The 16,549-nt window shown below is 51.0% G+C and overlaps 1 protein-coding gene across 6 annotated transcripts in view; it reads right to left on the minus strand.

Moving 5' to 3' along the window:
* HIVEP3 (HIVEP zinc finger 3) overlaps nt 1–16,549 on the minus strand; it is a 261,024-nt gene that overhangs the window by 7,997 nt on the left and 236,478 nt on the right. For all 6 annotated transcript variants that reach the window (XM_050326111.1, XM_050326112.1, XM_050326114.1 and 3 more), the window contains 2 exons: nt 8,451–8,549; nt 961–2,021 (listed from right to left, as the gene is read on the minus strand). In XM_050326111.1, the coding sequence (XP_050182068.1) occupies nt 961–2,021; nt 8,451–8,549 (1,160 nt within the window). The remainder of the gene's footprint in view (nt 1–960; nt 2,022–8,450; nt 8,550–16,549) is intronic.

Here is a 16,549-nt window from a genome sequence, read left to right on the forward strand (position 1 = left end):
CAAGGAGTTAATTGACAGGAAAGGGAAATAGCATTAAAGGAAGCAAAGGTTTGGACCTAAAGGAGAGGACAGTCTCTGAGAAGGTGAGATAAGGAAGCAGAAGGAAGGCAGCACCACGAGAACATCATCATGGACACAGAAGGAACACAGAGGGGCTTGTCTGGAGAGGACCTGGGTCAGGATCTGCCATGGCAGGTTCTCCAGGGGCTGTGGAAAGGCCTCTCTCTTCCCAGTGCAGCCCCTAAGGGCTGGAGTCTCTCCTCACACCAGTGTCCCAGCAGAGCAACTCGTGTTCACTAGCACAAATTACAGCAGAGCCAGGCACTCCAGAGGGATGGGGAATGTTCCACCACACCAGACATTAACCTGCCTGGAGCAGTGGGAGGAACATGCCACTCTCCTCTACCCGTAGGAACTGTTATGTCCAGCAGAAACATTAAATAGTTTTCTGGACCCAGTGGGAAACACCTCTCTGTGCTGAAGAGAGAAGCGAGATGAAATCAGAGATGTCCAAACAAACATTGCTCAGCAGTTCATCTAACAGAGGTCTAACACGGCCCAGGAGGCAGCAAGGGCTGTTTCAGATCTGGTTCAGGCCACGGACCAGTGAAAAACTGGCACAGCTTCCCCCCAGCTGGGGAGATCTCAGGGAGGGGTTTGAAATTCCCAGGAACAAAAAGGCTCTTGGTGACAATTAGTCACTAATTGGTTGTCCTTGCTGCTTGTCTCAGCAGGACACAAGTTGGGTCAGGAGTGGAAATAACCCCTTGGAGAAGGGACAGCTTTATTTCTCTTCAGCTGAGAAGGGCAGGACCCAAATGGGTGCAAAGCCCATTGCACTGTCCCTTTCCTGTGACACTGGTGACAGAGTCACTGTGCACTTGGCGTGACAACCTTCCTTAAATGCCACATCACAGAACGTTCTGTGGGGTCTGGGAGGCAGGAGGGGACTGAACTTACCAGCTTGGACTCGTAGAGCTGTATGTTTTTGCCAAAGAACCTGTGAGGTAGAGGCATCGAAGATAATATCCCGTGCTGGGCTTGATATGAGCTTGGAACTTTGTCATCTGCTGCTGATTTGCTCGTGCCAGGCAAGTCCTCTTTCCCTGGGAATGGGTACCTGGGCGACTCCAGGGAGCCTGGAGACAAGACTTTCTTCAGGGATAAGTATCTGACGGATGACATGTCTCTGCTGGGTGATGAGTGTCTCCCAGGGGAGACCTCTCCTTCTGGGGGGAGGTGTGTTCGTGGGGACAGCTCTCTCCTGGGGGACAGATGCCTGCTGGGTGACAGCTCCAGCCTCGGTGACACACATCTGAGAGGAGATGCCTCTCTCCTGGGAGAGACCCGCTGGCAAGGAGACAACCCCCTCCCTGGGGACAGGCACCTCAGAGGGGACAGTTCTGCCGTGGGTGAGAACCTCTTGGGCGACGTTTCATTTTTGGTTAACAAGTGCTTTCTGGCCATCGCTGGCCTGCTGCCACCACCACCCCTGCCAGAGTCCTGGCTGGGAGACCACCTTCTCCTTGGGGAGGTGTCTTTTGAGGTTGACAGGTCCATGGCCAAGGACATCTGTGGCCTGGTGACGGACTCTCTTTCAGCAGGAGCCAGTTGTTCGGTGGAGGTCAAAGCTGGTCTGTGGAGACTCAAGAAGCTGTGGCACACAGCAATGTCACTGCTGTCTGCTGACCACTTGGTTTCCAGCCCCGAGGACGAGGCCTGCTGGCCTCCACCTGCTTTTTGGGTGCTGGAAACGGTCTCTTGGGCTAAGGATGATGCTGTTTCAGTGCCTTCCTCTTGAGAAGATGGAGAGCCACCTGAAGAGTGCAGCAGGAGGGTGGTGTGCGTGCCTTCAGGCAGCTTCAGAGGGGGCTCATCTTGGCTCTCCTCTTCCTCCTCATCCTCCTCATCCTCATTGTCATCATCATCGTCAGATTCCTCGAGGTCTGAAAACTGGTGTTCCTCAACTGGCTCGGATCCCTCCCGCCCCTCAGAGTCCTGGAATAGGTCTTCACTGGTTCCTGGGGGGATGGAAAACACAAAACAGAGTGTCAGACACACACACAGGGTCTGTGCTAAACCTGCTCTGTTCTAAGGGCACAAGAAGGGAGAGGACCTGGCTCTTTTCTACATCTGACCAGTCCCGCCCTCTGTGCCAACTCCACTCCCAATATTCCCAGTAGACCCGAGTGAATCCCACCACTGGGACCTCCTGCTCGACCCCAATCTCCATTCCAGCCATTGCTCTGTCAACACAAACAGAAAAAGGCCTTTAAGAGATGAGGGAAACACCAGCACTGTCACCTCTGAGTGGGGGATTTTATGAGTTTTTCTTGCGATGGTGTCTCCAAAATAACATCAGAGTTCCCAATCTCCATGTGTTGGGCCTTTTCCTGCCCAGATTTCCTGACAGTTAAACATCAGCAAGACAGGCCTTTTACTAAAAATGAAACAACAGGGTTGACAGAGCCTCTGTGGATTTTCTCTTCACTGGATAAATTCCAGCTGGAATACAGATACTTCCTTGTGCAGAGGGTTTGGGGTCTGTACGTGGAAGGCCTTGCAGGAGGATGCTTTGTAAACAAGGGCTTGTAAACACTGAGGGAGATACAAAAAGCAAATTCTAAAGGGATGTAAATATTTCTGCAGGTAAAAAATACAGCATCTCTCTCCTGCTCTGAGGGCCAGCAGGAGCCTTCTGAGCTCAGCAGGAGCTCCGGGGCAGATCCCTGCTGGCTCCCCTCTGCTCTGCTCTGCTCTGCACAGACAAATCTGCTCCTCCCCGGCCAGATGTGCAGCGATCCTGGCAAAGGGCGAGCTCAGCCCCGAGAGGTCCATCGGGAACAGCCACTGGATGTCACTGCAGCTCAAGGAACTGCTCTGCCAGCAGGCTGCGAGTCCCCAGCGCTCTGGAGGGGCCGATAATCACCAGTTTACAGAGCTCTGCCTGCGCCGAGCACCCAGAGGAGGGGGCAGAGCTGCCGGGACACGCTTGGCCCCTGGCTCTGGAAGCCTGGATGCTGCTCTGGCACCTGTGTGGAACTAATTGCAGCACTGCTGGCCCCTCTCCCCATCAGTTCAGCCCGGGACACTGTTCCCCCTCTGCTGAGCACTGGAGCAGTTTCCCTTTCAGAGCTGCCATCTGTCAGCAGGAGCAGCAAAGGGAGCTGATCCTGAGATCACCTGGGAGGTGGCTTGCAGAGGGGACACAGCCACACAGCAAGAACTCCCTCTGATCCAGGAATAAAACACCTAATTTTGTTTATTTTGAATACCAGGGCCTTACTAAATGCTCGGGAAGTATTTGGCATTACCGGCGACTGGCATTTTCCCATGGCCGGTGATCCGTCCAAGAGCCAGCCTGAAAACTGAGATGGAAAGGAGCTTCTCATTCGCTTCCCATCCCATTCCAAAATATCTGCTAGCTGGCCCATGCAGCCAGAACTCTGCCAGCGTGGAGGGAAGGGACAGCTCTCCACGGACAGCCCGGCCTGCACTGCAGAGCCCTCCCCAGTGCTGGGCCCAGGAGCCAGCGCAGGGCTGTTTGCAAACTCCCCAAAAGGAACTGAGCTCAGAGCAAACCATTCCAAACAAGCAGCTCTCCCAGCTGCAGGGTGAGCCCTGCATATTTCTGGCCTGCAGAAGAGGAATGTGCTTCCCCAGCCGAGCCAGGAGCCAGCCCCTGGTTGTGACGGCGGGGTTGGACATCTCGAGGGGTTTGGGACAGGCAGGGCCTCACCCACGGAGAGCCTTGCCCTGGGTGGGCTCAGTTTCTGGCCCCAGTCACACAAGGGGTGGGCACTGGCCAAGGTCAGGAGTGGGGAGTGAGGGGAACATGAGGCCAGTTTGCATTTGCCACCACGGGAAACGTTTCAGTGAGTCCTGGGACGGCCCCAGGGGAATCCGCCTTGGCCTCCTGACACGATTCCAGCAGGCAGGAACAGAGCTCAGACCTCAGTCCGGGCTTCTGGCAACCCAAATCCATCTGCTGAGCTCATGGGGAGAGAAAGGGCAGGTCAGGAGAAGACAGAGAGGGAGGGAGGGATGGAGGAAGGCAGAGAGAGGGAACTAGTGGGAATGTGTCCTGTCGATGGCTCTGGCTGAGGGTTCCATTCCACTTCATTTCCATTTCATTTCACTATTTATTCTAAGGTTATTCCACCCAAGTGGTAGCAAAACCAAGGCAGGAGTGAGGAATCAGACTCCAATCTCCTTTTATAGTAACACCCCTTGCTTTCTTCTGCCCCTTAAATAGAAATAAAAACAATCAAGTGAAATACAACCCCAGTTTAAAATAATCCAGGGAGTTTTAGGAACTGCTGCTCCCCAAAGGAAAGCACAGCAACCTTCCTGCTCTGCCTTGTGTCACGTGGAAATTCTAGTCCTTTTTTTAATTTTTTAATTAAAATAGCCCTTTAATTTCTAGTTCTGAGCCTCTTTGCAAAGAAGGGAGAGGACACTGTGGTTACTCTTTGCAACCCACTACTCTGAGCACAAGGGTGTGACACAGCTGTGAGCTCTGATTTCTCATGCACCTTTCTGCCATTTTTATGTTATTTTCTCATCCATCCAAATAGCCCCAATCATTACAGTACAGAATCCCATTTTCTGACCATCTTCTTGGCTGCTTTAGTTACTGTTTACTTGACATTTGTGAGCAATGGGCCTCCTTGCTCATGGAGCAGAATTTCAATTTTCGGTAGAAGTTCAGCGCTGGCTTTAACCAGGTGAAAGAGAAGCTGGGAGGGGAGCAAGGAAACATCCCCTGATCCCACACGTTCTCAAGTGCACCTTTCTGCATTCCTGCCTGGCAGCCCATCCCCTTTACACAAACACAAGGGATCTGCCTCGATGGGAGGAAACGGGGACCATGTATTTTTATTTTCCTTTTTTTTTTTTTTTTCAATTCTAAAATTACACGGATTTCTTGCATAATGCAATAAATTCCAGACAGCACAACACATTCCAGGGGCAGCCTCCCAGCCAACAGCAACATGGGGAGGGGAGTCCCTTCCAGGAACCCTCTGCAGCCAGGTGGGGCTCAGCACGTGTCCAGCCTCAAACACCCAGGGATCGGTGATTTCCTGGTGGCCAACACCAAGTGAAGGTCCCATCCCTCACCTGGGGATGCCCACCAGCCTTTCTGGGGATTTTTAGACCTTCTTTATCCATGAGGCCAAAGGCTGAGAGCAGCTCAGCCTCATCCCCTACCAGAGCTCCCTTTTCCTAAGCCTGGCAGGGCTTTCACACCAGAGGGGATTTTCCCCACGCTCACCCTGTGTGACCTGGGGGTGAATGGCTCTGGAATCACAAAGGAAAACATTCTCCCTGGCCTGGTGAAGGGAGCCCTGGTGTCTTCAGAGCTCCAGTTCCACAGAGCATAAATAGGATGTTGGATTTTCAGGTTTGCAGCAGTGACACTCAATTAATGTGATTCATTAGTTCCATAATGGAAAGGTTTAAAATAACAGTTGTTCTTTCAGAATTATGCAACCAATATTTCACAGCCACTTTCCTCTTTCCCTAACCAGCTTTGATTATAGAATCATGAATGGTTTGGGTTGGAAGGGACCTTAAAGCTCAGCTCATTCCACCCCCTGCCATGGGCAGGGACACCTTCCACCAGCCCAGGTTGCTCCAAGCCCTGTCCAGCCTGGTCCTGGGACATTTCCAGGGATCCAGGGGCAGCCACAGCTTCTCTGCCCAACCGGTGCCAGGGCCCAGGAATTCCTTCCCAATATCCCATCTCTCCCTGCCCTCTGGCAGTGGGAAGCCATTCCCTGTGTCCTGTCCCTCCATGCCTTGTCCCCAGTCCCTCTCCAGCTCTCCTGGAGCCCCTTTAGGCCCTGCAAGGGGCTCTCAGGTCTCCCTGGAGCCTTCTCTTCTCCAGGGGAACCCCCCCAGCTCTCCCAGCCTGGCTCCAGAGCAGAGGGGCTCCAGCCCTGGGAGCATCTCCATGACTTCAGTGACCTGCAGAAGTGTCACCTACATGTGATGTAAGAGCCATCAGTGAATCAATTATTTAAAGTGAGTTCCTGGGCTGAAAGATTTTTCCAGCAATCCCACATGGGAGCAGCCTCCCCCTGCCACTGCTCCCAGCACACCAACACCAGCATTTCTAAGCTTTACTATCCAAAAATTCAGACATAAAGCACCTTGGAGGTGCCAGTGGGCAATGCCTGGTGGGCACAGTGTCCCCAGCCCTGTGACAGCCTGGCACCACCCCAGCACAAGGAGCTGCAGCTGCAGCAGAGCCAACCCTGTCCTGCAGGGAAACACAGAGTGATTTTTAATCACCTGTGGAGGAGGAGTGTGTGACACTGCCCATGTGCCAGGAACAGCCCCATTCCCAAGAGAGCCTGGGATGGACCTGCCCCCAGCAGGGGAGCGGGGTGATAAGCAGTGTTTGTTGTTCCTGGCCAGTTCACATTCCCTGGCTCCCACTCCAGGACTGGCTCAGCTGATGTTCACTTGACAAAAATAACCCTGGTGCCCTGTGATTGCTGGAGCTCATTTTAACCCCTTGCCAGCAGCCCCTCGTGGGCCGTGGCAGGATGAGAACCAGGCACGGGGGAACCAAACTCATCCAGGCTGAGACAGGGGATGAAACAGGGAAAAAGCTGCTGAAGTCATCCAAAAGGGCTGCTTTCCCCCTGGGATTGCTGGGCTGGCAACCAGGAAGGGGCACTGGTGTTGTGATCATGCAACACAAACAGAAACACCCCCACCCCCACCCTGCTCTGTGGCACCGAGTGTTTTACCCAGGAATAACTTCACTGGCACAGAGACAGTGGGGTGGGCTCTGCCTGCAGATGGGCCCAGTGCCTCCAGAATTTGGAGCAGCCTGGGAGCAGCCACACACAGGAAGTTGGACAAGTCCCTACAAGATGATCCTGGTGGAAAAGTCCTTCTCTGAAGGCTCCTTCAGGAGAAAAGTGTCACCTGTGCTCCCAGAGCCTTTTCCCCTCGAGAGCTGTGCAGTGTTTCCTGTAAATGTAAATGGCCTGCTGAATGCAAAAGACCCCAAATTTCATGGGGGCTTGAGCTCTTCTGCCCCTAAAGCTTCGTCCCCATCATTCCTCTGCAGAAGCTCCATCCCTGAATACTCAGGGTCTCACTGAAGGAAAGAGAGCAGCAATCACCAAAGCATCCAAGTGCTCCCTGGGGACCCAGAGCCCAACCCTTCCCAACTGCCAGAGGGCATTTTGGGTTAAATGATTGGGGGCTGCTCTCTGACAGAGAGTCCTTCTCCAAGAAGGACTCCTGAACCTCCAGAGCCCTGGACAGACTCTGTGTGTGTGTTTGTGCAGAAGGAGATGAAAGAAGGAAGCAGGTGAGTCAGGGGAAATGTATCTCCTCGTAAAGCACTCAGAATGATGCCACTAAATGTCAGAGCCCTGTGTTATTTGGGTTTTCCTGGCTCTTTCCCTGCTGAGAAATCTTCCAGATAGTTTCTGACCTGGATGATTCACCTCCATCCTGCCCATGCACACGTGAGGGTAAGGGATGAGGGAAGCAGGTTCCCCCCGGGACTCGCAGTGCCTGCAGATGCAGCCCAGGTTTGCACTGGGAATTTGGAGCAGCCTGGGATCAGCCACACACAGGAAGTTGGACTGGTCCCCAGAAGATGATCCTGGTGGAAAAGTCCTTCTCTGAAGGCCCTTTCAGGAGAAGAGCATCACCTGATCACTGATATTGCTGCACTGCTGGTGTCCATCCCCACCGCCTGCAGGGGCCATGGGCTGAAGGGTCACCCCCACACTCACTCTCACCACTCTGGCTCCAGCAAAATGTGCTGCCAGACCCTAATCTGAGGTGCCAGGGCTGCTTTTTCTCCTCCACCCATGAAACTGTGCTTGCAGCACCAAGGTGGGGGTTCACAGCCTCAGGAAATGCATCCTCGGGGTGGGTCTCATTTTGCTGCTTCGAGACTCCCTCCACATCCAGGAGAGACCTGGGCTCTTCCAGAGCAGTCAGGCTCCTCAGCTCCCTGCTAGAGACACCCCAAAATACCTCCTCATGCCGCAGATTCACTATTTATTATGATGCACAGAGCCCACACACAGTGCTGGGCCACCCACCCCTGTCCTCTGTCTGCAGCCAAAACACTTCAGAGAGAATCACAGAGTCACTGAGGGCTGGAAAAGACCTCCAAGATCACCAAGTCCAAGCATCAACCAGCACCACCACTATGTTCACTCCTAACACACAACCCCCAGTAAGGAGACAGGAGCTCCCAGCCTGTCCCACTGGTGCAGCCCCCCAGGATGGCCCCAAACCCCACCCCACACACAGAGAGAAATCTCCCCTGGCTGCTGGAAGGAGCCTGGGCTGAATAAAACCTCCCCACATCTTTGGAAGGGTGATCCATGGAGCCCCTGCCTGGATGCCTGGATGCATCCTGCCCTCTCTCAGCACCAACAGCAGGTTTATAACGTGAAGGGTTTTACCTTCTTCGGCTTCCAGATCCACCAGTGAAGATACCAACACGCCCATCTCCTGACATTTTTTGCTGTGGGCCTTTGACTTCATGTGTTTAGTCAGATTCCCTGAAAAGAAGCAGAAAATAGATTTTGGTCAAACATGGCTCTTTTTTTTTTTTTTTAATTTGTATTTCATTAGTTGCAAGTTAAAACTGTGGCTCTGAGCCAGACAAAGATCCCTGACTGTGCCCAGGCCACTGTCCTTGACAAACACCAGGCCAAGTCCTCCTTTTGTCCCTTTGCTGCTGCACTGGGGTGCCAGAGGAGGTGCTGGAAGGAGCTTTGTGGGACCTTTCAGGTGTTGTGCAACCCAAAAAAGCTGTTGGGGCACAGTTTTGGGCCTGGGGGGAAGAGAAGTCCTGGGTTGCTCTCAGCTGTGATGGTGCAGCAAAGGGGAAAGGGTAGGAAAGTAGGGAAGAGAAACATCTCAGTGCAGCATCACCCCCCCACCTCATCCCAGCACACCCATCTGGAGGTGAGAAGCTCCTCAGCACCACAGGGTTGGCTCCACCCTGGTCCACAAAACCTGCAGATGTGGCACTTGGGGACACGGTTTAGTGGTGGCTTTGGCAGTGCTGGCTTAGGTTGGACTCAGTGATCTTAGAGGGCTTTTCCAACCTCAACAATTTCATGATTCTACAATAAAATGAGGGTTTGAGTTGACAGCAACAAGGAAAAACCATTTAAAAGCCTATTTTTCCCCAGCAGGATGGCTTAGGGGCTCTGGCATGGACCAAAGTGCCAGGGAAAAGTTCTGAGGAGCCTCTGGGACACAGGGGCTGACAGCACTGAGCAAATGAGGTTTTCTTGGGGCCAGGATGGGAAGAGCAGCCCCTGGGAGGGGCAGGAGGGGCTGTGGGGGACGTTGGTCCCTGCTCTGGGCCAGGGGGATGGGAAAACTAGTGAGCATCATGGCCTCAGGGAGAACCTCTCTAATTCCACCTCCCAGGTTAATTAGACAGTTATTAACCCCACTGACAGCCAAGGGAAATGCTGAACAAAGGGGAACATTTGTCCAAGGGGGAAAAGTAGGTGGAACAAAGAGAAAAAATAAAAGGGTAGGAGAAATAAAGATAAAAGGTCCCATTTTACCTGCTGTCTCCACCTATTATAAATATATATATATAAATATATTAACAAATATATAATTATATAAATTTATAATTATATATTTTATATAAATATATTTATAAATGTATATGTATAATCAATCATAAATGGTTTGGGTTGGAAGGACCTTAAAGCCCATCCAGTCCCAGCCCCTGCCATGGGCAGGGCCACCTTCCACCAGCCCAGGTTGCTCCAAGCCCCGTCCAACCTGGCCTTGGACACTTCCAGGAATGGGATTTATGGGCTGAGGAGGATGAGAAGAAACCTGGGCTCTGTTGAAGCTCCACCAAGGGCTGTTTTATAGCCCATCACAGCCCAGGAACTGGCTGAGCATTCCCCATTCCCAGGATGTGCCATCAGCCCTCCTGGTAGCTGACTTGGAGGGCAGGAAGGAACACCAGGCTTGTTTTTCTCTCCAAAATTAAAAAAAAAATCCAACTCAAAAGTGAATTCTCTGACTTTATTCCAACGTTCACTGCAGGCTGAGGTCCCTCAGCTGGTGTCCTGCAATCCACAGAGTCCCCAGGTCCCTGAGCTGGTGGGAGCACAGAGGGCCTCTATCAACCTCTGCTCTGCTGCTCTGGACAGCAGAAATAAATAAGCAACTGTTCAGTGGAGCAGAGAATTACCTGTGACGCCCTCACATCTCAGAAGAGTCCCATAACCACCTAACTCAGTTTCTCTTCAGCCCATGAATTATTTATTTAGCCCATTTTATACAAAATGGAATAGCTCCAACAGGAAAGACCAGGAGAGACAAAGGCTGACTATATATCCTTGTGTATCTGGCACCCAACCTGGATGTGGATTCAAGGGATATTTAATAATTTAAATGCGGCAAACCAGCTCCAGTGAGAGAGATTTATTATTTTTAAGCTGAAATACCCTCAGCCCCACAGTGAGGACACTCAGGTGGGAGGAGGAGGCCAGCTTGGCTCAGGTCCTCGCTCCAAATCAAACCCCTCTTTCTCCACCTTGGACCAGGAGTTTTGTTGTGGACCCAAAGACACCCAGGGAGACGAGAGCTGTTCTCGTGGTCACCTCTGGTTCCAGTGAATCACCATTGTTCCAACAAGAAAAACTGTTTCAGTGAAAAGTCTCCAGCAAGTCCAACTTGTGGCCTCATGGAGCTGGAATTTCATGTTGGATCTAACTTGGAAAAACACAAACTGAGTCAAAGTGTTGAAATGAAGCCCTGCCTGTCCATCACACACATGCCAGCTTGGCTGGTAGAGGGACCCAGCTCTGCTCAGTCACCTGGAATCCCTCCAGGGACAAGAAACAGAAAATCAGCCCCAGAAAACCCTGCTGTGACCAGGGGAGGTTGGTTCTCCCGTGCTCTGTGGCACCCCTGCACTCAGCCGTGGTGCCACGCTGGGATGAGTGGGGAGGGGGCACCCACCAGGAATTTTGGTGCTGCCACAGCCCCCAGACAAGCTCAGAAATTCCCTGTTCTACATCCACCCAGCTTTGGCTGCAGCAGGAGGGGATGACATTAATTCCTGAGGGGATAACATGAATTCCTGAGGGGAGGGGGCTGCTGAATGCACTGTCTGGGGCAGGACTGCAGCCCCTCCAGTGATGCAGGGCAGGGCCAGGGGGATGGGATCACTCGTGGGCATCACGGCCTCACCTCTCTAATTCCACCTCCCAAATGACAGGCAGGTTAATTAGACAGTAATTAACCCCACTTACAGCCAAGGGAAATGCTGAACAGAGGGGAACATTTATCCAAGGGGGGAAAGCAGTTGGAACAGAGAGAAAAAATAAAGGGTAGGGGAAATAAAGCCAAAATTCTCAGCGGCCACCGAGCCCCCCTCAGCTGTCCAAAGGCTGCTTGGACACAAAGGTCCCTCCTGCTGCCTCAGCCCCAGTGCTTTCCCATTCCTCTCCCTCTCCTCTGCTGCTGCAGGAGCAGGGCAGGGATGAGATCTCAGCCCCCAGCCCTCCAGCTCCACCTCCCTGCCCCTCTGCTGTGCCCCAGCTCCCTCCCGAGCTGCAGTTTGGGTTCCCAAACGCTGCCAGAAGCCACCAGTGCCACTTCCCCTTTCCTCTGCCTTCCCTGGAGGCAGCTGTCCCTGTGCAAGGCACCCCTTGGCCGCTGCCCTTCCTTCCCCAGCAGGCTCAGGGGGAGCTGGAGCCACAGCAGGGCAGTGCCAACCCCTGTGCCAACGAGTTCGTGCCAAACACCAAAGCACCAACTCATTGCAAACGTTGCTTTCCTTCCCCCTCTCCTTTTTTTTTCTGCTTTCTCTCTTCCCTCATCCTCCTTTGGCCAAACACCAAAGCACCAACTCATTGCAAGTGTTGCTTTCCTTCCCCTTCTCCTTTTTTTTCTGCTTCCACTCCTCCCTCACCCTCCTCTGTTCACCCACCACTGATCAACAAGATCACCCTGCAAAGCTCTGGGAGCAAATCTCCCCCTGCCCATCCCAGCACACCAAGAGAAATCCCAACAAAACAGGGATGCTGGAATCCTTCCAGGGAAGGGAGATTCAGCAGGATGGATTCCCATCTGACCCCTCTGCATCGCTCCAAAGGGAGTTAAAAGCTGGAGGCTCCGCTCCACCAGCTGAGGAGCTGAGTTATCATCCTGGGAGCAATTTGGAGGACAAGGATATTTATCTTATCAGGGTTCTTCCTCTAGTTTGTGTTTTTTTTTTTAGATCCCTTAATTAATGCTGGCAGGATTAAACTCTAAAGTCCTTCGGCAGATTTCCAGGAAAATCAACACCACTTTGCCTAAGTTAAAAGCTGGATATGAATCCTACCAGGAAAGACTCCCAGCTACTTGTTGCCTTCCAGAGATTTGGCTCCCAACTTAAATAATAATAATAATAATAATAATAAAGAAGAAAACCACATAGCATTGCCTCCTTGAAAACCCTGGGGAAAAAAAAAAACAGATATGAAGGAGCAAGAGAGAAACAACCAGGCAGGGATTTCGACAGCAGAGAACTTCCATTGAACCCTAAGCAGGTAAATGGGTCTCACTAAGGACTGTTCACCAAAAAATTCCCAGATTTGGAATAAACTGGCTGTATTTCCATAATTTGAGGAACTGGAGGAGCCCTGTGCAGCCATTGGAGGAGCACAGGCAGTGTCAGCACAGCTCTCACCACGCCTGCCCACAGCTCTGGGTTCCAGCTGCTTAAGCCCTCCTGATGCTGTGAGGTCTTATTTTGGACTTCAAGCAGCTTAAATCCTTGTGTTGTTTGGAGAAGGCTAAAACTCCAGTGTTCCAAAAGCACCTAAAGCAGCTTAACAGGGACTAGGACTGATTTCCCAGTTCAATTTAAAGAGGGAAATTAATTTTTCGGAATATCCACGATCATATTTGAAAGGTGGTGGAGTTACAGCAAAATGGAGGGAAGGGAAACATTAAGATTCCTGAAAAAAATAATCCTATCTGTGTTGGGGATACACAAAGCTTTCTAGCTCTCCTATTAAATCTGGTCAGTTCAGCAATAACAACAACAAAAAAACCCAAACAAAACCAACTGTGTGACCTGAGCATCAAGGCAGCAACAGGACACAAACACACAGAGAACCAGGCACAGGCCAAAGCTCTTCATCCCAGATAGATCCTTGAAACAGATTTTATGTGGGATTTAAATAACACAGGCCTTGATTTAGGTCTCAGTGTGGAGATAATGTCCCCAGGTGAGACTTTAGGATAAGGAAAGCTTTAATTTATGTCATTCATTGGGCAAAATATTTCATTTTTAATTTTTTTATTATTATCTTTTATACTTATTGACATAAAGATTAAAGGAGAGAATTTGCACTTCAGGCCTGCCTGTACTGACATGGGCTATAAAATATTAGTCACCTTCTGGATCAAACCTATCAAAACTGTTCTTCCAGAAGGGTACCCAGGCTGGGTGTGCAGGTTCCAAAATCCTGGGAATTAGCACATTTTCCATTAAGGCTTGTGCTGAGCCTTTAACAGCAGCACTATTTAGACAAAATCACACTTAATATTTCACTGAGCTCACCAGTCCTTCACTTCCAGCACTCATTTATTTTTTTTTCTTTTTTTCTTTTTTTTTTTTTTTTTAACCTTTCTCTGGTTAAAGAAGCTTTTTTGCTCACAGTGTTTCATCTCCTGTCTGGACCATTGGGTTGTTTTGTGTTCCCAGAACACCACGTCGTGGAAGGGAACAGCAAATTCCTGAGGATAATTTTGTTCTCATCCTGCTGGAGGCTCGAGAGGACCAAGCTCTTCTCCCAGCAGTGGCTCCACAGGGATGCTCAGAGCCTTTCCCTCCTCCCAGTCATTAAGGAAGGGCCCCAGCACACAGGGATATTTTGCAAATCCACCTCTCACTCTGCCCTGCTCTCCCAGCACTTCATTCTCCTGCAGCTTCCAGCCAGTTGGACCCACTCTGTACTTTCCAGAGGAGGCTTAGCAGGAGCTGAGTCTCCTGGAGCAGTAACAACAATACACTGTGCAGCCACAACCTTGCCTTTGAGGGCTGAGGGGGTAATGCTTTTAATATATTAGCATGTTCAATAACCTCCCTGCCTGTCAGGGGCTGATTTAAGGAACTGCAAACTCATTTATTAAAGGAAGGCTGTGGCTGAGGCCATGGAGAAGTCTGGTGTCTGGAAACTGTGAGTGGCCCAGACTGTCAAACGGGTCTCTTCAGCCAGCAGGCACTGGTGTCCTTCACACAAGCACCTTTTAAAGGATTGTGAAGCTCCTCGTCCCTGGTGATCCCCGAGCAGAGGCAGCGGTGCTGGCACAGCGCGTTCCCCGCGCGGGGCCCGGAAATTTGGGGGCAAACTTAAGCAATCAGGAGGTGAGAGGCTGATGGGAGGCTGAACAGGAACAGCAAATAGCTGTGGAGAAGGAGGATGCCTGCACGGGGAGGGGGACATTAATGTGCCAACACTGCCCCCCCACAGCCCCAGGTCACCCCAGAGCAGGAGGGAAAAGGGGCTGGAAAATGAGGGAGACCAGGGAAGGCTGGGCAAGGGAAAAAAAAAAAGCTCTCCCTGACCTTCCTGAAAGGGAAAACTGTAAGACTGCAGCTTTTTCTCCATTTCCTTCCTGCTAAGAAAACAATGAAGAAGCTGCTTAACCTCTTTTAAACAACCTCATGGAGGCCACGGTCACAAACCTCTTCAGGGAGCTCCACAGTGGAGGCAGAGACACCTCATTAAAGAGGCACCTTTATACCTGGTCCAGAAACAGAAAATCAAGACAATCTTTACAAAGCAAATGTCCAAGACTGTTGTTTCCATCAGCTAAATGAGCACACACACACACACACACAAAAAAATGTCATGGATTTGCTTTAAAATAATAATAAAAATAAATTTCCCCTGCAGTTCAGCAACCCAAAGGAACAGCTTTGCTTCCAGGGACAGAAAGGTACAAAAAGCAGACAATTAGTGAAAAAGGGAAAATGTTTTGTTGCAAAAGTTTTCCCAGTTCTTGGAACACAAATATGGATTTTCTGGAGTGGGAGGGGTGGGGGGGGATGAGGTACATTTTAACCAGATAAAGATCCTCATTAAAATTACTAATAAAAACCCATTTAACTGCTTTCAGCCTACTTGAGAGTTTAGAGCATTAGATCATGCTGGAGAGATCTACCACAGCCAGAATGAAGACAGCTCCACAGATATCCCCCTGGAGTTCATGCTGAAGGCTAAAATTAACTTTGGAAAGCTGATTTCTAAAAAAGCTTCAACTCAGCTCATATTTTTGCCAGTGCAGCCCAGTACAAAAAGCTGCAGCTTCTCCATTCTGCAACAAGCTGTGGTTGCAAAACCACCCCCCCTCCCCAGGAGGCTCCCAGTGAATCAGGGCCCAAACAAACCCATTCTAGACTGTCTGCAAAATGAGGGAAAATCCAGTCCTGCAAACCCCCTGCACCTCCAGGTCACCCTCCAGCACCACCAGCACTGATTCTGCAGCTGGTGGTTTTATCAACACACATTTTTTTTTTTTTCATTCTCCAGCAACTCTTCCAGAGGTCCTTGTTGTGTTTTTACCCCAAGCTCTGAGGAGGATCAACACCCCCCCAGAGCACAGCCAGGCTCTGACTGTGCCCCCCTCCCAGCAAAGAGCCCTTTTCATGCAATTCCAAGTCACCATCATGCAGCTATTTATCCTGAAAATCACTGATCCAGGGAAGTTCTGCCCGTTCCATGCATCCACAGGCAAATGGACACTTTCCCATTCAAATCCCAACACGGGGTTGTTGGGTTTGGTTTGGTTTTTGTTGTTTTTCTTTTTTTTGGAAGGAAGCATTTCCATGCTCCCTTCCCCATGCCAAGCCAAAGAAGGGAAGCAACCCCTTGGATGCTGTTTGCAATGGGTACAGTGAGTGCTGACAGATCTTGTGCTTCAAGGGAGCAGAGATGAAGAGCAAAGCAGCCAGAGAGAGAGGTGGTGAAAAGGATGGTTTGATCACAGCATCCTGAATAAAAGCCCGAGAGAAGCATGGTGGGAAGCGAGGTGAAGTGAAGGGAGAGGCTGAATGGATTCACCTCTCAAAGGGAAACCTCAGAACGAAGGAAAAGCAAGAGAGGAAGAGGAAGAAAATGAAGCAGAAATAGCTCCAGGATGGGAGGGTGAGAAAGAACCATCACTCAGATCTGCAGCATGAGAATCTGGCCTCGAATTCAGTCTCACTTCCCCACACTGCCAGTGACAACCAACACGTTGCTGCCCAGAAATCACCCCCCAGCTTTAGCAGCAAAGCTCCAGGCACTGCCCACCCGCAACCACCAGTGTCTGGGTCACTTCTCTAGCAGGGACATGCCCTCCACTGTCCCTTCTGGGCCAGCACACGATGCCACAGCCCAGGCAGCACCCAGTGCCTCCTGCCCACACCCACACCGTGCCACTCCCTTGGGTGACATCGGTTTTTGACTATCCCTGCTGTGGCACCTTCTGAGACCTGCAATGATGGAGCTACAGACAGTGGACATTTTAGCAT

This window comes from Myiozetetes cayanensis, unplaced genomic scaffold (genome assembly GCF_022539395.1).
Source record: "Myiozetetes cayanensis isolate MyiCay16 unplaced genomic scaffold, myiCay2020 scf31, whole genome shotgun sequence".
Taxonomy (NCBI): Eukaryota; Metazoa; Chordata; class Aves; order Passeriformes; family Tyrannidae; genus Myiozetetes; species Myiozetetes cayanensis.